The 26,870-nt window shown below is 39.2% G+C and overlaps 1 protein-coding gene across 1 annotated transcript in view; it reads left to right on the top strand.

Annotated features, from left to right (window-relative positions):
• ZFC3H1 (zinc finger C3H1-type containing) overlaps window positions 1–17,550 on the top strand; it is a 40,943-nt gene extending 23,393 nt beyond the window's left edge. The window contains exons 16-35 of the mRNA XM_072146717.1: window positions 1,165–1,274; window positions 2,867–2,998; window positions 3,103–3,224; window positions 3,684–3,785; window positions 4,330–4,446; window positions 4,579–4,756; window positions 7,978–8,164; window positions 9,523–9,714; window positions 10,819–11,056; window positions 12,257–12,362; window positions 12,441–12,639; window positions 12,894–12,988; window positions 14,088–14,195; window positions 14,286–14,393; window positions 14,473–14,638; window positions 14,777–14,877; window positions 15,279–15,380; window positions 15,738–15,777; window positions 16,430–16,492; window positions 16,617–17,550. Coding sequence (XP_072002818.1) covers window positions 1,165–1,274; window positions 2,867–2,998; window positions 3,103–3,224; window positions 3,684–3,785; window positions 4,330–4,446; window positions 4,579–4,756; window positions 7,978–8,164; window positions 9,523–9,714; window positions 10,819–11,056; window positions 12,257–12,362; window positions 12,441–12,639; window positions 12,894–12,988; window positions 14,088–14,195; window positions 14,286–14,393; window positions 14,473–14,638; window positions 14,777–14,877; window positions 15,279–15,380; window positions 15,738–15,777; window positions 16,430–16,492; window positions 16,617–16,745 — 2,595 coding nt within the window. The 3' untranslated portion in view covers window positions 16,746–17,550. The remainder of the gene's footprint in view (window positions 1–1,164; window positions 1,275–2,866; window positions 2,999–3,102; window positions 3,225–3,683; window positions 3,786–4,329; window positions 4,447–4,578; window positions 4,757–7,977; window positions 8,165–9,522; window positions 9,715–10,818; window positions 11,057–12,256; window positions 12,363–12,440; window positions 12,640–12,893; window positions 12,989–14,087; window positions 14,196–14,285; window positions 14,394–14,472; window positions 14,639–14,776; window positions 14,878–15,278; window positions 15,381–15,737; window positions 15,778–16,429; window positions 16,493–16,616) is intronic.
• Window positions 17,551–26,870: the final 9,320 nt, after the last annotated feature.

Below are 26,870 nucleotides of genomic sequence, written 5' to 3'. Positions count from 1 at the left end.
TTCCAGGCTCCATAGGTGTTTATGGAACCTGAAGCCCCTCGGGATAATTTGCATACAGTCTTTCATCCTGGTGGTAGATGCCCCTGAAAGGGACAGGATGACACTACATTTTCTAGTAAAAGTTTATTCAGTTTTACTACTTATGAAAATAAACTTTAATTGCAAAAATGACGAGCTTATTTTTTCACATTTGTAGTCATATATTGGCTAATTTTTAAAGAAAAAATGTAATTAAACTATGCTATAAAGTTAAAGTTGCACAGGTTATAAAAACTAAAACAATTTTAAAAAATGTAAAAATTGTTATGATATATAAACCCTTTCTTAAGATACCTACATGGCCGTTCAGGCATCGGTAACCCTCAGTCACATAGGGGTTAATATGCACAGCTCCTCCCATTCAAGTATATGGAAACAAAAATTGGTTGAGCAAACTGCCACAGTAGCTTTTCACGTAGAGTTGAATACAGGCGGTCCCCTACTTATGGACACCCGACTTACAACCCATAGTTACAGACGGACCTCTCTGCGCACTGTGACCACTGGTGAAGCTCTCTGGATGCTTTACTATAGTCCCAGGCTGCAGTGATCAGCTGTAAGGAGTCTGAAATGAAGCTTTATTGATAATCCATGGCCCAATTAAAGCAAAAATTTTGAAACTCCAATTGTCAGTGGGGCAAAAGAAAAAAAAATCCCTAGACCTTCAATTATAAAATATACAGTTTCGACTTACATACAAATTCGACTTAAGAACAAACCTCCGGACCCTATCTTGTATGTAACCCGGGGACTGCCTGTACAGAGTTGTACATGTGTGGCCACTTCTCCCAGTGGCCCAACCATATTTTTTAGTTTTTCTGCCTATAGTGGTTCACCTTTGAAACCGTAGATAGGGGGAACCTTGTCCTGGAGTCAGTGGCTGGTCCCTCCTCTTGATATACATCATAAGTGAATCACACTCTGTATGGACATTACAAGATATAAAGTGTTTTTCTTTGTCTACTTGTGAAAGTTTGTTGAAATGTTAGGTTTTGACATTCTGAAATATGCGATGCTAAAATGACCCATTTTGCATATGTTCCATTTTCTTTTAATTTTTTTGCTTGAGGTTTATTTTGTAGTGTTCTGGATGTTCATTATTATAATTTTTTATTCTTTTTGCAGGAAATACCTGTGGATGTAGATCTTTTTACCCTTCAAACAAAACAGACTGATGCAAAACCATTTCCTTTTGGTCCATATCGGAGTCCACTTCTTGTTTTTAAATCCTATAGGTAAGCAGTTACTGTGTTTAGAATTTACATTTTCCAACCTCTCCTTAAAGGAAATCTACCATTTTACAGCTTACACCGACGATCTGAAATGGTAGGTTTCCTTCAAGGAGGAACATGTACTTTCAGGATCACTGCTTTCAGACTTGTCCCTTGTGGATCCCTTATACATACTAGCAATTGGTTGCAGTAATAAGCATTGGCCACATTTCTCTGGTGGCAGTATCTACAAATTACTTATGCAATCTGGCATACTGAAATCCACACATTCCATCCAGGCACAGTCTTTACACTACCATATTTTGGAATGATTAATGTAAGTGTATTGTGTTTGTGTTAAACACAGATTCAATCTCTATTATAATTCTTAGTCTGAAAAAATGGCCATTTATACCACGTTTGCTCACAAGGTGGCTTCGTTTCACAATTTTTTCCAAGTGCAGCTGTCAGGCTTGGGATTTTGAAATGCCACCTTTCTCCAACCACAACCCTTTTAAATTCTTGATCATTAACATAATTTGGTTCATTTATCTAGTGATTAAAATTGTTTCTGCTTCGCTGCCAGATATAATATTGGATTGTTGGTTATAGACAAATGTTCTTTTAAAGGGAACCTGTCGCCAGGAGACCCATTTTTGGCACTCCCCCAGTCCCCACAGAGCATAGTACATACACTGCCAAAGTGTATTTGTATCAAAAATTGGTTTTACAGAAAAAAGATATGTTATATTGTACCTTTCATTATCATCTGCTGTGTGACTAGGCAGTTGCCTTTTGGGAGGGGCTGGAAAGGAGCTGTCCCCTGCCCCCCCACCCTTGGGGAACAGCTTCTCCATGTGACCTTTTCAAATGTATGAAAACACCCATCACTTGGCTTAGCGACGCCCCCTGCTCCTCTACAGCCAATCCCGAGTGTGGGGAGTTATTCATATATTTGAAAAGGTCACATGTTTCCCAAGGGTGGGGGGGGAACTGCTCCTTTCCAGCCCCTCCTAATTGGCAACTGCCTGGTCACACAGCAGATGCTAATGAAAGGTACAATATAACATATCTTTTTTTCTGTAAAACCAATTTTTGGTACAAAAACACTTTGGCAGTGTATGTACTATGCTCTGTGGGGACTGGGAGAATGCTAAAAATGGGTTTCCTGGTGACAGGTTCCCTTTAAATACATCTGACATTTTGTTCATGAGCAAATGAGACCTTAAAGCTGCTTCTGGTGGTCACTTCAAGGTAGAAGCCAAAAGATGGATACACCTTGATTTTCATTACTCTGATATAGATTGGATGATGTGGTTATGCATGCATTCAATTCTAAAACTTTAAAGTCCTGTCAGATGACTTTTGTGTTGGCCTTTCCAATGTCACATTGCCACTTACTGAAATTATTTGCATGCACCATTTGACGTATCAGGATGACATATACAAGGCAAGGCTGTTCTTTACTAAGCGATGTAGATGTGATGACCGGCCTCATGGAAATCTACACAAGATTCCCAAGTACTGGGAGTCATAGCTAGGCTACGCCAGACTGCCTTTATCTCTTTTCTGTCTTTGATAAATAAGGTTGTATTAAACAGTAACATATTTTTCAGGTTTAGTCCATATTTCCGCACAAAAGAGAAACTGCTGCTGAGTACTGTTTCTCACAGCAACATGATCGAACCTAAAACTTTCTTCTGTCGGTTTGATCTTACGGGCACATGTAATGATGACGACTGCCAGTGGTAAGTGTACTTCATGGTATAGATGACAGCTTAAGCCAAATCAGGGTTACATAAATGTTGCAAGCAGTTTTGTTGAACCATTATCCTTTCCTTTGTTCTTCTAGGCAGCATATGCGTGACTGTACTCTAAGTAGGAAGCAACTTTTTCAAGATATCTTGTCTTACAATCTGGACCTTATTGGATGTTCTGAGAATAGTACAGATGAAGAAATAGTAGCTGCAGCAGGTTAGTTCCTGATTTTTTTTTTATTTTTTTTTTTAGATTGTTAAATTTCTTATGTTACTGATTCTCTCCTCCACAGTGGCTTTGTAAAATGTGTGGTATACTTTGATGTGTTGATATGCAAATGTTTACAGATCAAGAGAAAATGGAATATTGCACTTCTTTTACTCTGATACATACCAGTGCACTTAAATGTTACTAGTTTTCCAATAAAGTATCATTTTGTTGTCTGAGCATTGCTTTCCAAAGTACTTGCAATGTGTCCAAGAGGTTGGCAAACCAAATAAATTGCTAAAGAGGCCATAGCCTAGGAATCTCTTCATCTCGGTTCAATAAGCTGGTAAATGTAATGCTGGAACTTCTACTATAGTGAATGTGTCCTTTTCCTATTATATTGTGTGTGTTACTATGTACACATACAAAACAGTTTGTTTTTATTGGCTTTAATTGTTTTTCTTTCAGAAAAATATGTTGACAAACTCTTTGGTGTTAAACGGGATCACATGTCCATGGATCTGATGTCTGTTCTTCTTGTTAGTCATGTAAATGAAAGCCGTCATCACAGTGAGTAAACTTGTAACTTTTCAATTGGCTTTTTAATGTGGTGATTTTACCATTACAACCTCAGGACCAATATGTCATGGAGGAAAGGGCTCAGGGAGTTTACAGCTGCCATGACACATCGGCTCCTAGGTTAACTGACCCGACCCTAACAAAGAATACTGCTGTGCTTCAAAAGCCCCTGCAGAAAAATTGGTGTCAAGAAGCAGGCTTTATTGAAGAGCATGTTTCTATTAAATGTGGCTTTAGTATGCATTGAACTATCTTTGTGGTATGCAGCATAATAGATGGTGACACGTGCTTTGTAATGTGTGTAAATAGAACCAGGAAACCAAGTCATAACAATATGAAAATATATCAATCTCTCCCTCTTTATCTATCTATATATAATCAAAAAGTACAAGTACCAAATGCTTGCTCTCAATGTAAAGAAAAGTATTGTTGTATATTTTGTTGAATCTTTTATTACTGGCCTTTTAAGTATACTTGTATCTCTTGTCATTTTTGGTTATATTAATTCCAACAGTGTAGCTTTTGTATCTCACAGCACCCCCTCATACTACCTACAAAGAAAAGCGGAAATGGAAGCCTATGTATTGGAAAAAGCCATTGTTGGATAGTGGCAGTAGTGATGAAGATGACTCTTCCAAAGCAGTTAGCAATGGTAAGACTATTAAATTACTCTGAGAACTTGTAGACTGCAAGCTCCTCTGTGCAGGGCCCTCGCTCCTAGTGTGAGAGGTGGGGATTCATTTAGTTGAAAAGACAAATTTACTATAATCTTTTTATTTTACAGCCCGTGTCCCTGATTCAAAGACAAAGGTACAAGATGCGGTTGTCACCTCAGATGATGTTCGATATTTCACAAATGAAACGGATGACATTTCTAACCTGGAAGCTAGTGTTCTTGAAAACCCTCAAGATATACAACTGTGGATCAAGCTAGCGTATAAGTGCTTAAACCAAAATGAGGGGTTAGTAGCTTTTTCCCGTCTCACAATATTTCGCTATCAGCACAATACAGTGTGTATATATTCATTATATACAGTGATAATAGCTCTTCTATCATAAATTTAAAACTCACTCGTGAAGATGGAGACCCACTTGAGGAAGCCCATCGTAAAATGTATTGACATTACGTGTATCACCATCTTCTTGCTGTATGTATTTCAGACTGGCCAAAAGGACGACATTCATATTGGGTAACTTCAAATCCTTATTTATACAGCAAAGACCCTTTCATGCAACAAATTTTGCCACACATGTATTTATCTGACTGAACACTGAATACTCTATATACTTGAGTATAAGCAGCGCTCCAGTGTGTATAATAATAAGCTAACCCACAGTGTCCTCTTCTCCCCCGGCTGGTCTTCAATGCCCAGTACTGGCTTCCCGTTGGTGAGGGCAGAGCCACGTCTATGCTCTCTGCCTGCATTCTCACACTGTGACGTAGCATGGCCTACTAGCGCGTGCGGGAAGAGATCATAGACGTGCCCCTGCCGGGAAGCCAGTGCTAAGCGTAGAAGACTAGCTTTGGGAGAAGAGGACAGGCGGGTTTAGGCTAAGTTTATTATTTCCATTTTAAAAACCTAGACCTACCCATTCAAGTCATGGGCTCCATACACATGGTCCTAGGGCTGTCAGATTTTCCAGGTATCCATTGGTTATACACAGAATAGATCACAGCCTCGTTATATTTTATGATGCCCATGGGAAACTAATGAAACTTTGTATAAGTAATGCCCTCTGTGGACCATACATCTGTATTTAGAATGTGTAATGGGTTGTTCTTCTGCAGGTCCTTTGCAAGTCATCCTTACTGATGTCTGTGCAATGCTAAAGAAACCCAAACCATTCAGATAAGTGGCTGTGAGGCCTGTCCTGGATAATTCTGTGCCTTTGGTTGGAATAGACTAAGACTAGGCTTGCTGTACCCGTGTGCAGACATAAGAAATAGTTTGTCTCCTAACACATCTACAGGGCCAAATGCACATTACCAGAGCCGCTGCAGCTAATGGGATCCATTCTGTTAATAACGCCAAAATTGTCATTTCTCTGAAGATGACGCAGCCGTTCCTCTGGGTTATTTGATTTATGTGTATTCTTATCTGATTGGCTGTCATTTTATCAGTAACACTTGATGCAGCCAAAATCACTGCTTTTTCCCAGGAGGGTAAGATATTGCAATCTTAATTTGCAGACTTGCTAAACATTGAAACATGTTCAGTTCTTTTCTTTTGCCAGGAATTCTTTCTTTTTAAACTCTATTTCAGAAATGTTCTGCAAACGCGTCCGACAGTTTGTGTTGCCAAGCTGGGCAGGTTTTATTTTTCCTTTTTAAAAAAAAAAAAAATATATATTTTTTTTTTAACTTGGTAACCGTCATTAAGGGTACCTGAGTCTTCTTGGAAAATCAGGATTCTTGTGCAGTGTACTAGGACAGCTTTGCCTGTTCCTTATTCCCCATTTCTTATCTTCCTATAAGGTGTAGCCACTCTCTGCAGCAGCAAAGTTGTGCGGAGAGAGAACTAAGTTTGAAACGTTCTCCCCACTAATGTAGAACTTTTCAGAATTAATTTTTCTATTGGAAAACGGCATCAAAATTTTGATCCTTTTGAGGATTGGTTTACACCATGTTTTAGTCCACATCTTTTTAAAAAGGAACTTTAACCCCTCAACGACCTGGCCTTTTTTTGTTTTTTCATTTGTATTTTTCATTCCCCACCTTCAAAAATCTATAACTTTTTCATTTTTCCAGGTACTGAGCTGTGTGACGGCTTATTTTCTGCGTAACAAATTGCACTTCATAGTGACCGCAATTAATATTCCATGCTGTGTACTGGGAAGCAGGAAAAAATTCCAAATGCAGTGAAAATGGTGAAAAAACGCATTTGCGCCGTTTTCTTGTGGGCTTGGATTTTATAGGTTTCACTGTGCGCCACAAATGACAGGTCTACTTTATTCTTTGGGTCGGTGCGATAAGTGATGCCAAATTTGTGTAGGTTTTATGATGTTTTCATACATTTCCAAAAATTAAAACCACCTATACAAAATATTTTTTTTTTATTTTTACCATCTTCTGGCGCCAATAACTTTTTCATACTTTGCTGTACGGAGCTGTTGGAGGTGTAAATTTTTTTTTTTTTTTTTTTTTTGCGACGTTTTTCATTGCTATCGTTTTTAGGACTGTGGGACCTTTTGGTCACTTTTTATTGATTTATATATATTTTAAAAATGGCAAAAAAGTGCCATTTTCGACTTTGAGCACTATTTTCCGTTACGGAGTTAAACGCAGTGAAAAACCGCTATTATATTTTGACCGGCATTCGATACCGAATCTGTTTGATTCTTACTTTTTATTAATATTTATATCAGTTCTAGGGAAAGGGGTGTGATTTGAACTTTTATTTTTTATTCTAATTTTTTTTTTTTTTTTTTTTTACTTTCACTATTTTTCAGACTACCTAGGGTACTTTAACCCTAGGTTGTCTGATCAATCCTATCATATACTGCCATACTACAGTATATAGTACATTGTAATGAAGGGGTTAAAACGAGACTGCCTCGGGTCTTCGGAAGACCCGAGGCTGTCATGGCGGCAGATCCCCACTCCCCGATGACGTCATGGTGAGCGGCGATCCGTGGCAAGATGCCTGCCGCGCCCATGCCTGCTGCTAGCACCGATCACGGTTGTTACCGGTAAGTCTTTGCTTTGCAATTTGCAGCAAAGACTTACTGGCTATGGAAAGGGCTCAGCACGCAAGCCCTCTCCATGCACCTGGACCCGACACTCGACGTACTAGTACAGCGCACGACGTTAATCGGTTAAGAACAGCACAGTTTTCATACTGTATTGTTTTCTGTGCCCTGAATAGGAACTTGTACTGTACTTTTGCATACTTTTTATAGTAAATTTGACTGAGAAAAACTATGAAAAACTATGGTGTCATATGGTTTAGTCCTGATTCCACCCTGAAGTTAACATGTGGCCGCAGCAGCCGAGCACTCCTCCTTGCTGTAACTGGACAACCCATTTATTAATTTAATGATGTATTTTTTTCCTGTTCCAGAAAGCAGATGGTCAGACTTGGATAATTCATTTAGGTGGGAATGCAGGGTGTAACCTTCTTTTTCCAGTTAAGAGCTTTCTCAGAAATAAGCGAATTATTAGTATTATTATTTCCACTTGCAGGACTTCCTCGGAATGCTTGGATTCAGCACTAAATGTATTGTCCCGTGCACTGGAGCATAACCGAGACAATCCTGAGATTTGGAGCCACTACCTCAAATTATTCTCCCAAAGAGGATCGAGAGAAGAAGTCCAAGAAATGTGTGAAACTGCTGTAGAATATGCACCTTCCTATCAGACATGGCGGACAGTGAGTATTTTCTGAAATTTTCTATGTAAATATATAATCAAAATATATGGACTACCCTCTGAATTATTGTTGTTTGTCATAAATGAAGCAAAAAGGTGCATACATTCAAGCACATAGCCATGCATTTTTAGGAGTCTATGAAGCATAGTATTAAAACGGTTGTCCTATGTATTGGTTAATGCCTATCCATAAGCTGTTCTGAGGCTCCAACTGCTGGGACACTCGGTTCTTCCTGGAACAGAGTTCCTATTATCACTGATGTATGAGAATAGTATGCTCCCTGCTACACCATTCAATTCTGTGGGAATGACAGAAATAGCTGAGCACAGCGTCCTGCTATCTCCCACTGTTGCCATAGACCATGAATGGAGTGGGAGAACTCCACCCACCATTGATCCCTGTCCTCCAGATTACTGGGTGTTCTAGTCATGCAATCCGTGGAGCTCTCGGCATTCGGACCCTTACTAATGGTCTAGTTTTCATCATGTATACAGCGGATAACTTAATGAAAATCTACAGTCAAGACCAGGGACACTTACTCATAGATCCATGGCCTCCTAAAATCAACTTTAAAAACAATGCTAATGACCCAGAAAGACTATTGGATGTGATATCAGAGCCCAACAGTGCTGTAGATTCACAGGCTGTTACATTCTGAAGGAGAACTTACCGCTCACTGCTGCAGAGATTAAAGCAAGTGCAGGGGGTAAAATGGAGACCGATAGCTAATGGACACCAACCAGAGCCCTTCTGAAATCAATTTTTTAAATTATGGGAATGAGCCAGAAGGAAGGAAGCCACTGATGACAAATATACCATTACTTCAGCCATGGTGCCTGGATCTGGTTTATCACTTGTGATTTTGATGGTAGATTTTCTTTAAATAGGTGTGACAACCCCTTTTTAATGCTGACAAATGGACATCACTACAAAGTTCTGAATGGGTTGTTACAACATGTTGTGATAACTTTATTACAACCACACTTTAGTACAACCACACAATTACCACTCCAATCTCCAACATCAATACTAATAAGTATGGATTGGAACACGGGTTGAGTCAGACAACAATTATGCCCAAGAGAATTTAAAAGCTGCAGATTGGATGGGATGTCTAACAAGTTCTTATTGGTGTGATGGTCTGGGTACTAGAAGAGGAGCTCAAGCAACCAGTGTTTAAAAAAAAATATATATATATATTTGTTTTGATTTGATCCTTTTATTCTTCTTCTGCACCATTACTTTCCATCAGTACTTTTCACCATGTCATCTGTTCACGTGTAACATTTTAGGGCTAATATCAGCACTGTGTTTGGATATCTTCCTTTTGCTCACTGGTGTATATTTTGCCTCTGCAGTTCCTTACTTTAGAGAATTCCTTTGAAGGGAAAGACCAAGTGTGCGCTCGAACATTACAGTACCTGATACAACGGGTAGAAGCAGGGAAGAGTTCTGAGCTGCTCTCACTGCAGTGTCTTGAAGTGTTATTGTACCGTGTACACGTGAACCTCTTCACCGGAAGACTTCAAAACGCTCTCGCTATTTTACAGGTTATTTTATTCTTTTATTTTTAACATCATCTTTCGAAGTGGAAAGTGAGTAGAGACTGGGTAGATTACTTGTGTTCCCATACATACTCTAATCTGCTTTATGACATATGCCAGGTCTCCGAAATCAGTTGTAACAGCTGCATGTAAAGGAATAATATATGGAGGTTTAATGTAATCTTAGAAATCCACTTAAGTCATTTGTAATGCAGTGCCATCTTTACATCTATTTTATGACTGCCAATCTCATCTGCCATTGACATAATATCGATTCAAGATACTCTTCCCTCACATCATTAGAATAGAACAGAATTTGGACTCAAAAGTGGAGCTGGATATTAATGATGTGATGTACATCATTATATGTATACAAATCTCATCTGTTGTTCACAAAGTAATATTTTGTTTTCTTTTCTAATGGGATTGATGGCGAACCTTTTTAGAGCCTGAGTGCCCAAACTTCAACCAAAAGCCACTTATTTATTGCAAAGTGCCAGCACAGCAATATAAGCAGTAATTTATTTCTCCTTGTTCTATGACAACTTTCAATTGTTCAGCCTCCTAAAGACACCAATGCAGTTGAAAGGAGGAGGGCAAATTCCCCTATCATTGTAGGAAGATTCTTTGAGTCCTGTCTGGTGAACTTCATGCAAGGGTGATGGCCCGGGTGCCCACAGAGAGGGCCATAGGTTCGCCACCACTGTCCTATGGTTTTATTCTGTGGACTATTTTATGTTCATTGTCTGATTTAAGGTAAATGAGAAACTAGCATAAACCATGCAAATGCAGTGCACTCTGGCAGCATGTTATATAGCAGGAGGAGCAGATTATTGTAATTTTGTGGGGAAACTTCCAAGGCTGGCAGCTACCTCTGTATGGTAAAACTGTACATACATCTACCATACAAGAGGAATGAATAAATACATCGCAAAGTTATAATGAAGATTTTCCCTTGCATCTATATATCATTTGTGTTGTATAGCTGCCTGCCTTATAATATGATGGATTTGCTTTAAGACGTTGTTATTGTGTTAATTTAATATGTCATGTATTAAAGATGTTGTAGCACTTTTAACATCCACCCTTCTGTTTAAATGTAATTTACAGAATGCTTTAAAGTCTCCTTGTGAGAAGAGTACAGCAGATCACCTCACTCCTAAGGACCGCTGCTTAGCATGGCTTTCTTACATTCACCTCATGGAGTTCAATAGTCTGCCTGCTAATTTCTATGACCCAACAGTTGCAAACCCCTCCAGGATAGTTAACAAGGAGCCATTTCTAATACCTTGGCTGAATCCCCAAAGTGTAACGACTGATCCTGTCATGCTGCTTGCTCTTTTTGAAGGTGTGTCACATAGTTGCTGGTTTTGCTTGCATACCTTCTCTTCTTCCTTCAACTTAGCTTAGTTCGTACTGTTGCTAGTTCAAGTCTCCTGATTTGACGCACGTTTTCATGAGACAGAAGTGATGCAACATGTGGAATCACTCTGCTCTTGTGGAAACTGATGACTGGCAGTAAGTAATTGGAGGACTGCTGTGGTTACCAGACACATTGTAGCATAGATGTAAGTTTATTTTTCTATGGCAGGCATGATTAGAGAAGGTTCTTTAATGTTATGAATGTTATTAAATGTTATGTTATACCCATGCCCTTCTCCATGCCTACAGGGCAATCATATGCCATACCTCATTGTGATGTGTCCATTGTGTGGTTTAAAGCGCAACCAAACTTTCAACCAACATTTATCAATCGTTCAGATGATGATCACATACTTTGTAATGAACTTCATTAAAGAGATATGTTCTTGTATTCTTTTTTCCCTCTGCCTTTCATTATTAAAGCAGTTTGTAAGTCGGGTTTCTCTTTATCCACTGACAGCTAAGAGATAAAGGACTGTATTCCTAGTGAATTAACTCTATATAGACCGTTCTTGAATAGTCTAATACTATCGGAAAGTTGAATCTCAAAGGGAAATATTCTCTAGGTATGGAAAGAGTTAATCATTAGCCTCCTTATCTGTCTAAAGTGGATAGACCTCTGAATTCTTTCAGATATACTGCTTACTGCAGGAGGAAGAGCATAAACAAGACAGAAAAGTTGCTTTACTTAAGCATTACAAAGGTTACCTGCTCTATTCATTATTGAAGTAAAAGAAAAATTTGACCTAAACCACAGACGTGAACTGAGATTTTAGGGTCTATTAGAGAGTCTAGTCATATTTAGCATCCTATATACCTACTAATAATGGTGCTAATTCTCTTATTATGTTGTATCTATTTTCACTTCTCCATAATTTGCCACACAACTGACAGCTGTTTGGGGATTCCTGGTTTAGTGATCTTTTTGGATCATTGCACTTTGACTCCCTTCATTCACACATGCGGATAAGCGATAAGTTGTGTAGGAAAATCTCTATACTATAGCATGAATAAAGCTTAACTGATAAGATTGCATTTCTAATGACATTGCATACATACATAGAAGCTGCTGTGGTTTTAATGCTATAATGTGCCCATATAATGGTTGTGCTTCCTCTATTACTAGCTGCTGTATTTTCCTGCTCTGATGAAAACTTGAACGCAGAAGAAAGGATACAAGTTTGTCTACCACTATATAAGAATATGATTTCACTCCATCTTATGCATGATAGGTAATGGCATATATTTTATTACCTATAATACCTATGTCCAATGTGGAGAATGACTTTTTGTTTTTTTGTCTCCTTAAGGTATTTTGCAGCTGTGAATCTTTGTAAACAGCTCTTGGCGAATTCTAGTAGCAATTGTGATCTGCTGGAAGCTTTATGCTTTGTGTATATGAAGAAAGGAGATCTGGAAAATGCCATGGATGTCTGGATTTCTGCTTTTAGAAATAATCCTGGGAATGCACAAATTTTCTATAATGTCTGCAAATTATTGGTACAGCAGGTAAATGAAGGATCTTGTGTCCTGGAAACTCCAGTGCTAGTGACAACCTGCCAGTGGTTCTGGCTTGGAGAAGTGCAATGTTTTCTCCTATTCACAGTCACTATTTGGACAATGTAGTAAAGTTTAAAACAACTAGCATAGCCGCTGCTAGTTTAAGCTTGGACCTATGTTTGTCATTGGTGTCATTCTTTATTGCTGCTAATCTATATAGTGTATATCGTTGGAGTTGAACTATAAATCTGTACATTTTTTAGGGTCGTGCAGATTGCCTTTCCACTTTAATGGAAGAGTTTATAACGTCGTTCTATGAAAACAGTGATGAAAAATACACTTCAACAGACCTTATAAGGTAACATTATCATTTTATTTGTTTGCATTGAACATAAATGTAATAAATGCATTCTCATTCATCCACTGTGCAAAGGTGTTGCTATGGCCTCTTCACACTTTACAATTGTCTATTTGGTGGAGCAGTGGTGCACTGCAGCTTTGTCCTATTTACTTGAATGCACTACTTCTATGATATTGCAAGACGGTCAGCTCAAACATGGATTCAGTCTGATATTGATGGCCCCAAGGACATGCTTGCAATACTCTGAATATTCCTGAAAACCAAGAGAGTGGTGATTTCCACTTTGCCACAGCTTCCATATAATGCCATGCTTAAAATGGGGATTGTAGGCAACAGCCTTAGCCTCCATGGTAAAATATCAGAAAATGTAATTTCGGTCAGGAAGTTAGAGTTCTCCTTACAGCGACTTTGCCAGTTGTGCAGACGTGTGGAGTCTTACAGCTATTGGCGCTCCACTGGGGGATTCTAGAAAAATATGCAAAAAAAAAGTTTTCAAGAATGGGATAAGATAAACATTGCCTCTTTTGGCCACCTTGTAAATAAGCCCACTTTACATCAAGCATGCCTTTCAAGAAGCGTAATGACATGAGGCGGGGTTAAAGCCAAACCAGTGTGTGTATCTATCAAAAGGAAAAAAATTCAATAGCTTTACTCTTCCACGCGCCTGCAAGGCAGTCTTAATTGCCAAAGTCTTTGTAAGGAGAGCTCTTACTTCCTGACCCGAGTGAAAAGCCTCTAACTCAACTAAACTAGTTCCCTTCACTGAACTGACGAGATGCAAAGACATGGAAATGGCCTTGTCTACACTTGGGAATCTGTTCCTTCCGAAATAGATAATTTTGTTTTTCTTTAATCCCACGTCATTAGACTTCCTGAAAGTCATGCTTACAAAGTAGCCAAGAGAGGCAATGTTTTTCCTCAATCCATCCTGGAAAATGTATTGCGTATTTCCCACAGAATTTGATTTGTCATTTATAGGTTGTACTTGATGCGCCAATTTTCCCCCCTAACCTTATCTACTATTATTACGAAACTATTGAGATTTACGATTTTGGTGTCTGTAAAGATCTAACTACTCCTTTGCATTAATTTTCAGATTCCTCTTGAATTTCTCAGTGCCACTAGATTTCATAGCACCAGCGTTAAAAAATAAACCTCTTGACATTTCAGATATGCAAAGACCATACCTCTGGCTTGTTTTCTGGTAAGCATATTTGATGCTATAATGAAACCTCCATGTCAAGGCAGTATCCAGCTTTTTTTAGGCTAATCTCTCCTTTGCTGTGACTTGTAGCTTGTGGCAGTCTCTTCATGCCACCAGAGAGGAGGCAGTGGATGCATATGAAGCAGCATTAGGGGCTGTGATGATGCAGCAGGATGTTCTGCAGAGGCTTTGGCTGGAGTGAGTATCTGCAGCATGTTTATGTTCTAATGGTCACTTTCACAAGTGTCCTAATAATTAGTGGCCCTTTTCTTTTCAGTTATCTTGTCTTTACTAACAGCAAAATAACGGGAAGCAGAAATAAATTGCAAGATAGTAAGAATTTTGCAGATTTAGTTAACAGATGCCTTCTGACGGTTCCCACGCGCCAGCCTACTCCTTGTAGCACAGCTGAATACTGGACCAGCTATGAATTCCACAATTCGGTAAGGGGTTCCTGGTAACTAGATTTTATCGTAAAAGCAAAAGTAGTTTTAGTCTTAAAATGTATGTGTCAACAAATAACTGATGGGAAGAGCTGTTGGTAACATTACACTGCTCATTTCTGTGATTTGCATCTCCAGGTCATTTTCTTCTACTTAAGCTGTGCCCCTAAAGGACAGCATTCTAAGATACTGGACCGCTTCTCATCCATGATGCCTATGAATCTTGGACTTGCTCTCAGGTGAGTGGAGTAGCTTGTCATGCTGGAAATGTAATTGGTGATATGTGTAAAGTTGTGAATCCTTGTTTGATGTACTTTTAGCATTTTTATTGATCTGCAAACCAAAGTTATTCATATAATTTAACAAGGCTAAAACGTATACATTTCCAATGGGAAAAGGCCATGATCTTACCTCGAAGCATGTAAATATTTGGAGGATGGATCCAGAAATAGGTGAAGGCCACTGTCTACTATGATTGATTGTGTTTTGTTTTCAAAGTTGTGCAATATGATTGACACTTCAGTGCGCTTTGCTCTTCTGTTACTAGGACATGCAACAATTGCAGGACCGGTTATGTATAAATGATATGGCCAAATAACCAGTAACAGGATACAGTGTGTGTTACACTATCTATTTACAGGGTACTTAAACAAGAAATGGATGACAACAATATACAAATTGTGAAAATGCAATCCAAGATGTTAACGTATAACTTCCCAATGTGCCTGTCTGCCTGGAAAATGTAACGTACTCAATGTTTCTGTTTTATTGTCTTGTAATGTGCAGGTAATGATTCACAATGGTAGAGATTTTATGCAGGAACAATCACATCCATGTTATAGTTATTTTATTTATGGCGGAACAGAACTTCAAAAATTGTATTGTAACCTTTATGCCCCATATGTACCTGTATATTTTGGTTAGGATCTATAAACCCAGTGCTAGCCGAGAATACAATCTCTTTTTGGCACACACGTCACAGAAGCTTAGAACTTTTTCAGAAAATTTCTGTATCATTCTTGACTGTTGGTTGTATAGTGTTGCACAGCAGGATTGTGTAAGGAGTATAACATGTTTTATTTTGTATTGTGTTGTTTAGAGCCATTGCAGTGGAGACTTTCCTAAAGGGACACAAGGAGGTGAGTTTTATTTTAGGACCAAGCATAACTGGTCCATCAAAACGAATAGTGCTGCTATGCTATGCCACAGTAATACTAGTTTACAGCAGTTTCAGCTACTATCCCATGCTCATGCTGCAAAAATATTTCCATTCATATGGGTGAAAACTAGACACCCATAGTGGTCATTGTGTAGCATTACTGTTACAGATCTAAAAGCAGCCCTAAGCCAACATATGGTGTTTGTGTGAAATGATGGTCATATATTCTGTACTGAACACTGTCCACGTATCCTTAGTCCACTGTGATATCTTAAGTTTCTCTGTGGGATCACTGCCCTGTACTGTAGTTATACCTATGTGCAAGACATTGGTTCCCTAGGGAGGTGCAGCATCCGTACTAACTTTGGTATCTGACCCCCAGGCAGTTTTCACTTTAGAAATTAGTCAATATATGGTCCATATTTTACTTATAAAATATTTTTTTAAAAAATCTAATCTAAATCACTCCCAAGAATATAGAAAGCAGTGTTTGGTGCTGCCATTTTTGTGGGAAGAAGGGGACTAATGTTGCTATAATGCTTGACCACGGCTGTGTTTTTTTTAACCCTAAGTGTTATGTATTATGGTCCTTCTCTCTCTTTGTACTTCTCAAATGTATCTTGTTTTTTCAGGTCCAGCACTTGTATCAAAGAGCCCTGCAGAAGTTGCCTCTGTGTGCTGAGCTCTGGAAAGATGTAATGTTTTCTTTATGTTCTATTTCTCTAAGGGGGTTATAGTAACGTTGTTTTTGCTTGCCATACCTTTTGGCACGTGTATAAGACACAGGGCTTACCACATGTGCTTCCCCATCTTTTGCAGCAACTCTTGTTTGAAGCATCAGGAGGAGGTAAAACTGATAACCTGAGAAAACTAGTTTCCAAGTGCCAAGAGGTTGGAGTCAGCCTAGATGAGCTCTTAAATTTACATACAGAAAGCAAGAATCGCTGAACACTTTCCAGTCAGGCCAAAGTCTAATTCTAAATTGCCAAAATGGTCAAGGAGTGTTTGATTCAGGTTAGGCTGTGAAAATCAGACCTACTCTGAGTCAACCATGCTTTCTGTATCTACATACATATACTGCCCACCTAAAACTGGAGACATGAATTCCAAACTCAGGCCTGCTTCATGGCCCCACAAGATACTCTATACATCATGTACGTAAGTATAGTTCATCTAAGTGACTGCTGTTTTATTGTTTCTGTCTGTTCTGTGTTTATTCTCCTCCCTTTCCCTCTTCATTTATTTTTTGCAATCCCCATTTGTTGTGATGTTTTCTAACTTGCTTGACTCTCTCACTGATGCCTGTGAGACCCTGAGCAATCGGTCTCTGTCTAAATCTTTCACCAATTTGGTCATTTCTTGTTTTAATAGAACGGTGGGAGGTATCAGGGAATCTGAGTTCATGCAAAAAGCAGCAGGTCTTCAGCAAGGCTGTCAGTCTGCAAAGTGCACTTGGCGGGGAGGGCTTTTTTTTTTTTTTTTCCTTTTTTTCCTTTTTTTTTTTCTTTTGTTTCCTTATTTCTGCATTTTGGACTTTAAAGCCAAGACTGTTAAACTTGAAGACAAAATTATACTAAATGCAAAATGCCAGTGCATCAGAGCCGAAGAGTGGTCAATTATGTGCAATTTTTCTTTGTGACGTTTAATTTATAATAAAGTTTAACAGTTTAAAGTAAAATATATAATGGAAAAAATGTTTTGTATAATGGTACTACCCTGTGTAGTATTTAAATGTTTATGCAAACCTATTTTAAGAATTAAACATTTTTTTTTTTTAATAAAACTTTGTGTCACAAGTTTTGTTTTCCTTATCTGTTGCAAACATGATAAATGTTTACTGGCACATTTCCAAATTAATTGCTTTTCACACAGGGAAGAAAAACTCTTCGTCTTCATATCACAATTTCGGTTCCTGGTGCTGTCCCAGCTTTACAAATACAAGGCCATTATTGGTTCTGATTCAGATGAATACAATGTACATATTCTAGGATCACTCCCTTTTTAGGTTTTTCTTCATTACAAAACAATAAGTTAAAGGAGTTGTCCGAGACTTATTAAAAAAACAAAAGTGACGGGAGTGGGCTGCTTTAAAAAAAAAAAAAAAATAGATGTACTTATGTTCCGGCGCCCTCTGGGTCACCCGCGCTGCTGTCGATCCGGTATGCGCGCCATTTAAACAAACATGGCCGCGGGAGCATTGCTGGATTTAGCTTCCGTATATCTGTCCCGCATATAAAATACTGTGAATAGGAACAGGTGGGCATGGCTGGCCACGGACGGACGGAAGCTGAGTCCAGCACAGCTCCTGCGACCATGAAGACAATGTTGCACAAGTGACTGGAATTATAGCCTTATAAACACGAGTCTTATTTTACACCATGATGACAATATCCTGCAACAAATCTGAAATTTTCACCATCCTACAGAACTCTTTATACTGTTTTCTATTCGGCAAGTTTCCCTCAGCTCCCTCATTCCCTTTCCCTCAGGAATGGGAGAGATGGTTGAATCAGCTTAAGAAATTTCCTGAGGGACACATGTGACTAGGATGAGTGGGACACTCCTCTTGTGGCTCAAGGGGGAGGGGGTGTTAGCTGGAAAGCTGGCAGCTACTTTAAAATCACTTGTGATTTCCACATTGTCCCACATGACGGCCTACCTGGAGGAAACACTTTGACCTCTATAGGAAAAAAGAGAGGTTAAAAGGCCCCTCCCACCACCTCCTGCCATTGTTCTTCCTGTCCCTATAGCTGTCAGCAGACAATATTTCTTCTCTCCTCCTCTCACCCTTCAGGTGGGTGGAGAGGACCAGAGTAATGGGGCGTGGACCACTCAGAAATCTAAACACCCCCCCCCTTCCCCCATGCGGATCCTTCCCGGTGGTTGCCTAGTGCTCATCATGGAGGCTATACTGGCGCCACTGGGGTTATAGTTGGCCTCAGTCCTGTTCCTCTTCTATCCGGCATACTCTGCAAATTAGATGCAGCACTTGAACACGTATGACGACCTCTGGTCCGAAACCGGAAGTGACTACAGGAACGCCACAGAATCGGCATGGGATGCCGGCAGGAGCGGTATTGTATAAAATGTATTGTATGAAATGCACATTGATCTGAGGTTTCCAGTTATTTCTCTTTGCTCTTCTGACGCTCCACTATGACTGATGAGGCAGATCCTGGTCCCCTGCTTTACCAGGTTACTATAAGTAGGTGCTGTTGGGATCGTGTTGTGTAAGGGGGTTGTTATAGCTATGTTGGGCTTAACACAGCCTTTCTCTCTCTTTAAAGGGGGTTTCCCATGAAAGGAAATTTTCTAATTTTAATACACTGGTGAAGTTTACACAATAAGATCATTTTAACTCCTTACTTTATAATATTGCTGTTTACTTTATTTTATTGCTGTTTTGGCTCCTATCACAGTGATACATCCATCTAGTTTTGTGAGGTGACAATGTGGTTAGATTATCAGGGTACAGGTGTATATACACTTTCATCTGGATCCTAACACTGTACTAACTCACTGATACATAGAAGTAGAGATGAGACACATGAGATGCTTATTACACAAAGGCTGACAGACGTTAAACTGTCAGCTCTGCTACATATCTGTTCTCGCAGATATGTGCCTGCCTCCCCCTTCCACCGGATAACTTATCTGCCTGTAGTTTGCAGCTTCTCTCTCCTCAAGTCTGTGAACTCCTTGCTGGACTGCAGGGGACGGGGCTACAGGCACAGAGCAGAGAGACAAATCCCAGATGCACGGCGTTGCACAGAAGATGGCACAAGATGGTGGCCAACCGACCCCCCAAGTCAGAAGTTACAGGATGGTGTCTAAGGGAAACTGACATTGTATACAGGAGGACTGATAGACAGGTTGGACTTATATCTGTGAAATGAGTTCTTTTGCGATCCTGAGTACATATAAAAAACTTGTCTTCTTGGGAATACCCTTTTAAGGATTTGTCCCCTTTAAGGAAATGAAGAAAAAAAAAAAAAGACACTGAGGATCCTAAAACTAAAAAGTGGCTGCTAGGACATGCAGTTTATGCAACTATAAGCTAGGTGATAAACATAAGAGACCAGTATGTAATGCTGCCTGTATAGACTTTTAATGGAAGGCCGCTCCGCCCTAAAGTTTGAACTATTTAAGTCAGCCCTCGGATCGAACATTATTCCTCCTACTGCAGACACTCTTCCTGCTTCCACTACCATGTAAATACCTAGGTTATCTGAATTTATCTCTGATTCATTATCTGATCCAGATTCAGAGGTTCCCTCTAGCCTTTCAGCGCTGGGGTCCTGGGTTCAAGTTCCATCCAGGTCAACATCTGCAAAGAGTTTGTATGTTCTCTTTGTGTTTGTGTGGGGTTCCTCTGGTTTCCTCCCACACTCCAAGACATACGGGTAGGTTGCTTAGATTGTGAGCCCTATGGGGACTGGGACTGATTTGGCAAGCTCTGTGCAACGCGGCATAATATGTGTGCACTATAGAAATAATAATTATTGCTTCAATGATTATTTTATAAACCAAGATGGAACCGATAAAAATCTAGACAAAATATTTCATTTAGTTGCTCCTTTACTAATGACCACCTGGATAATTTGGTCAAAGCAGTACAGGATACTCTACAATAGGAGGATATTGTCCCGGAAATGTCTATTCGGGACGAATTGTTTTAGTGGCTTAAGATTTAGGAAGAGGCGGATGTTGCCTATCCTTAAGGAAGCTAGTAAGAGACTAATGAAAGAAAAAAGGTTGCAGCTTACTAGAGCATCTCAGAAGCGTTTTCCGTTCAATGCAAATGAAACCAAAATGTAATATCCCGAAAATAGATGCCCAGATGTCTAAGGTGGTCAAAAATAGTGACCTTCCTTTTGAGGACACAGCCCAACTAAGAGTAAGGGATCCTATGGACAGGAAGACCTGGGAAGCAGCCATGATCAGTCTTAAATCTTATATTGCCGCTTCCTCTGTAACCTAAACTCTTTTTTTTTTTTTTTTCTGGCTTAATGAATTGGAATCCCATATTAAAACAGATAAGCCTAAAGACTTTCTCTTAGAACCAATCCCTGTCCTTAAATTGGCCAGGGTTTTAGCTGATTCTTCTGCTGAATGTCTGATTAGCTGTAAAGTAGGGAGCCTTATCCGGTCTCCGCTTCATTCTATTCCTTAAATGAAGGTCTGATCCAGCAGATCCACTCTTTTGTTAAAAGAATCAAGTGTCCATCCAGGAAACCATGAAGATGACCGCTTGTATTCAGTCTGTTGCCTGGGCCCAAAGTCATTACAGAACTCTTCAGGACTGGATTCTTTCCTCATGGGCAAAAACCCATATCACCCATCAGGATTCCTTGTCAGATTACCATTCAGACGGACACTAGCCAGTCCGGATGGGGTGCCAAATTCCTTGATCATAAAAGCGCATACATTTATAACCCTCAATATTTGCAAATAGTGGTTACGGATTTGTCCCCAATATATCTGTACTGGTCAATGACCATACATGTGACTTGTAAACGCTGCCTCCGGGCCATAAGGGCCTTCAACATGATATCACTATACACTATACTGTGTCTTGTTTATATTTACTTTAAGTTAGCATTATGTGATTTACAATCCTTGGAGATGCCCTAGATATGCTTGTGGATAGATAATTCTACATTGTATATGTAAACTATGTATAGTGCCTTGCGAAAGTATTCAGCCCTCTTGAACTTTTCTACCTTTTGACACATTTTTAGGCTTCAAACATAAAGATATAAAATTGTATCAACAAATTTGTAACAACATATATGACACAATTGTGTAGTGGAACAAAATTAATTTAAAAAAAGCGGGGTGTGCAATATTATTTGGCCCCCTTTACTTTCAGTGCGGCAAACTCACTCCAGAAGTTCAACGAGGATCTCTGAATGATCCAATGTTGTCCTAAATGACTGATGATGATAACTATAATCCACCTGTGTGTAATCTCCATATAAATACACCTTCTCTGTGATGGTCTCAGGGTTCTGAGGAGAGAGCATCATGAAGACCAAGGAACACACCAGGCAGGTCCGTGGTACTTTTGTGGAAAAGTTTAAAGCCAGATTTGGATACAAAAAGATTTAACAGACTTTAAACATCCCAAGGAGCACTGTGCAAGCATCATATTGAAATGGAAGTATCAGACCACTACAAATCTACCAAGACATATCTAAACTCTCATCTCAAACAAGGAGAAGACCGATCAAAGCCAAGAGGCCCATTATTACTCTGGATGAACTGCAGAGATCTACAGTTGAGGTGGGAGAGTCTGTCTATAGTACAACAATCAGTCGTACATTGTACAAATCTGGCCTTTATGGAAGAATGGTAAGAAGAAAGCCATTTCTCAAATATATCCACAAAAACCTGGGAGACACTAAACATGTGGAAGAAGGTGCTCTAGTCAGATGAAACCAAAATCAAACTTTATAGCCACAATGCCAAAGGATATGTTTGGTGTAAAAGCAATGCAGCTCATCAACCTACAATACAGCTCAACAACCCATCCCCACTGTCACACATGGTGGTGGCAGCATCATGCTTTGGGCCAGCCTTTCTTCAGCAGGGACAGGGAAGATGGATAAAATTGATGGGAAGATGGATGGAGCCAAATACATACCTCAAGACCTCAATCCAATCGAGAATCTGTGGAAAGAGCTGAAAACTGCTAATCACAAACGCTCTCCATCCAACCTTTACCGAGCTCAAGCTGTTTTGCAAGGAAGAACGGACAAGAATTTCAGTCTCTCAATGTGCAAAACTGAGATATACCCCAGGCAACTGGCAGCAGTAATCGCAGCAAAAGGTGGTGCTACAAAGTATTAACCTAAGGTGGCCGAATAATATTGCACGACCCAATTTTCAGTTTATTATTTTACTAAAGTTTTAAATTTTCAATAAATTTCGTTCCACTTCACATTTGTGTCCCACCTGTCCCAATTGTGTTGATTCTTCACTAAACAAATTTACAATTTTATATCTTTATGTTTGAAGCCTGAAATGTGGCAAAAGGTAGAAAAGTTCAAGGGAGGCAAATACTTTCGCAAGGCACTGTATACCTATCTACGATATCTCATATAATTCTCTCTACCCAATACTTGAAATGTACATGATATTGAAACCTCTTCACCTTTGACATTTGTACACCAGCAATTGGATTTTCTTTCTCATTTTACTTTTTTTTTTCCTGTACATAACAAACAGCTTCTGAAGGGCAAATAGACCAAAACGTGAAAATATTTTGGATTGCCATATGTTTTTCAATAAACTGGAATGGTATTTTCATATAAGCTATATGACTTATTGGGGTGGTAACCTACCTGAGCAACCTTTAGCTGGGAGGAGTTACAAGTATAACATAAACCAAATTCCTCAATCAACTTGTACAAGGCTCTTGGGGAAAGGAGTCATAGAGAAGTTCAACAAACTTCAGGGAGCTCAAAGCCATCTGGCAAACAATGAAATCAAATTCAGTTATTGACCAACCATTGCATTTGGATACTTTCAGACAACATGATGACGACAGTCCCCTGCCTAGAGAGACAGGCCAACACAAAATCAGAGAAGCTTCTCAATCTTTCCCAAAGAAATTTCTCCTGGGCAGAAAAAAATTACTTTCTCTGAAAGCCACTCATCTTGGGGAAATAGAAAACCAGATGGTGAAATCTGAGCAGAAAAAAAATTGGGCTCCCACAAATGGTGCCTAAATCCAGAGGTCTTCCACTCTCTATCCCTCAATGGGATCTTTTTGCAACCTGCCAGCTCACTAGACCAAATTTGGTTTCCATTAGTCGTCCATAATGGCCCCATGGAGGGCTGTCATGGAGGACTAATGTGAACAAAATTACATTCATGAGACTCATTTAAATATATGTAAATTTTATGTAAATATATTCTTGTGTGTACCTTGTTTTTCATGTATTCTTGTTTGTTAGTCCTTAGCTTTGATCTACTCTTTGTAATTAGAATCAATGAATAATATTTTTCTTTATTGCGAGCAACCAAGCTCTGTTTGTGCATGAATCTCACAAGGGGTTTATTGAGTTTATCTCTTAACACATACTAATGTTAATGCGTCGCTACCCATAGCAAGCCGGTTGTGATCCCAATGCCACAATCCAAGTGCTTGCACATCCCTTTTATGTCTCACCAACTGCAACTCCCCTAAGGAAAGTGCGAACAGCACCAGAAATGCATCTGGATTTTCCTGGGTTGGTATTCGCAGCCAGGGATAGCAGTGGGTACTGTCCTTGTTAGGACAGGAGTTCATACATTTCATGGGGTTATAGGGACAGACTACACCTGACAACTTATTTATGCAAATAGTCCCATCTCCTGGACTTTAATCCACATGCCTCCCGTGAACACTTACAGCGGTAAGTCCCATCCTTTTTCTTTTTACAAACTTTGATGAATATTTTGAAAAAATTGGGACCTCCTGTCACTCCTGTCACCGTGTGCGATATGAGGTGTTTACTATGTATAGGGCCAATCTAGTTTTTAATAATTTACGTAAAAGTTACGTTTTATACCTTATCTTTCTACATTGAATTGTACTTGTGCAATAACAAGTTGTGAATGATCACTTAAAGTTAACAAATAACCAAAGAATTATCCAAGCCAAACATTCTTAATAGTTTTATAGTATTTTACGTGAAAACTTGCATTGGTTAAGCAACATGCGTGGGGTCATGCAATTAATTAGAAGAAGACTCTAGGGTATGCCAAAGATACATGGTACCCATTTTATTATTTTAAGAGGTGTTACCTACACAACCCAGTATTTAGAGTTATTAATAAAGCCAGCTTGGATATAGTCATACTTCAAAGAATTCTAAATGAAATGGAAACTCTAACTCTAGCTAGAATTCATCAGATTTCAGATTAAACAGCTTGTCTCCCAAGACAATGTTCTCCACCTAAAATCATGAATTACTTGATATGTATATTGTGCATGAGGTGTTTTATTTATAAGAAAAACTGTATAAACTGGGGCACTAAAATCATAAGTGTTTGTACTATAAGAATTGTGGTCTAAGAAGATTCTCAGCGGGGACAGCATTCTGTTTATGCGGATACCACAGCCTCCCCCCCTCCCCCCCCCCTTTGCCTCCATTCTTCCATTTTTATTGCAATGTTTTTGTGCATGTGATTATTTTTGGTTCATTTCAGTTCATTAGTTATTTAAAAAGGAGACCTAGTAAAGGTCTTCAAAATGTCTGTTTGCATATTTGTATGAAACCAGTCAGTATTTGTCCTGTTATTTGGTCTTTCTTTACTTCCTTTATCTACAAGTACAATGATGGAGATTTATCAACGTGTTGCACTTTGGACCATTGCAGATCAGTCTTCCGCTGAGCCCTTTCCGTACAGACTGGGTGTTTGCTGGCAACGATCGCGGGTGCTTACCCTTTACATATCACTGGCAAAAAGGCTGGCAGCATGTAACAGCCAGTGACCCATGGGCCCCGCCATCTTGGATCAGTTTGTCACCCTCTAGCGTGTTAATGGAGAGGCGATGATCATGTACAATACTGCCTCATGCTCCAATACAGTGGAAGAACTGATCACACACCATAGGATTGAAGCACCCTGGGTGGCCTAAAATTAGTAAAAAAAAATAAAAAATAAAAAAAAGAAATTAAAAAAATTAAATTTTTTTTTTGCCATTTTGAGACTTGTAAAAAATTAAAGGACATTTAAACAATTAAAGGATGAAAGACTGTGTGCAAATGAGCCTGAGGGGCTCCAGGTTCCATTAACACTTTGAGAGACTGGAGCCCCTCAGGCTCATTTGCATACTGTCTTTCATCCAGGTGGTAGATGTCCTTTAAATAAGTGATCAATAAGTCGTACAGTGCCCAAAATGGGAACAATGAAATTACACTTTACAGCTTCGTAAACTCAAGTATGATAAAGTTATTAGCATCAAAAGTGCGAAGTCAAAAACCATAAAAACTGAAATCACAAGTAAATGGCCCTCTAGGTTCACATAGCTATACTTCCCAGAGGGTAAAGACCCAACACAATGCGGCAGCTATCGCCTGATATCCTTATTAAACAGTGATATAAAAATATTTGCCAAGCTCATATCTAATAGAATCAAATCTCTGCTCCCACCTCTCATTGACCCTGAACAAGTAGAGTTTATCACTGGAAGAAAAGGGAAAGACAACACCATCCGCCATTCCCGATCTAATTATGTCCTTATACACTGTACCCTCAGCTGAGATAAGAGTAAATGGAAAGCTTTCACCATCATTTCACATATAAAATGGCACATGTCAAGGTTACCCACTCTCACCTATCATATTTGGAAACATTGAGCCAAAAATTTACACAACACGCCCAAATACAGGGGATTGCAAAACAGGACAAGATTCACGTGACAGTGGCCTATGCAGATGACCTTTTAATCATTACCACCAACCTCCAACATTCCCGACCCAACTCTTTCAAACCTTTTCCACCAAATCTTCAACTTCAAGATCAACACGGAAAAATCAATAGCTTTAAACATATCATGCCCCAGGAAGATCATAGTAGAAGCCAAAAGAAACTCTTCCTTCTCCTGGTTTTACGACATCAATCAAATACTCGGGGGTTAATGTTTCCAATGACCATACACAGTGGTAAAACCTTAACTTCAAACTTTTACTGACCTCAGTCATGGACACAATGAAAATGAAAATTCCCTATATATCTTGGACGGGGAGCACCAACCTCTATAAAATGATGTTAGTCCCCAAAATTACTTACATGATGCAGGTCCTACCCATCATTTTACCTAACTCATTCTTCACCAGCATGAGAAGGCCTTCACTCTCCTTTAACGGGAACAAAAAAGGCCATAGACTAGCATATTCTGTATTAACGCAGAAAAATGGAGGTTTAGGTCTCACAGATCTATAACAATTCTACAATGACATTCAACTTACCAGAATCTGAGACTGGGCCAAACACAACAACACAAAAACGTATGTTCATATTGAGGAGGAAGTTCTGGGTAAATCGCTAACCCAGGTCCTACTAAAAACGGCCACAACA

This window comes from Engystomops pustulosus, chromosome 4 (genome assembly GCF_040894005.1).
Source record: "Engystomops pustulosus chromosome 4, aEngPut4.maternal, whole genome shotgun sequence".
NCBI lineage: Eukaryota > Metazoa > Chordata > Amphibia > Anura > Leptodactylidae > Engystomops > Engystomops pustulosus.
Note: the sequence above shows the minus strand (reverse complement) of the source record. Positions and strands in the feature narration are given on the sequence as shown.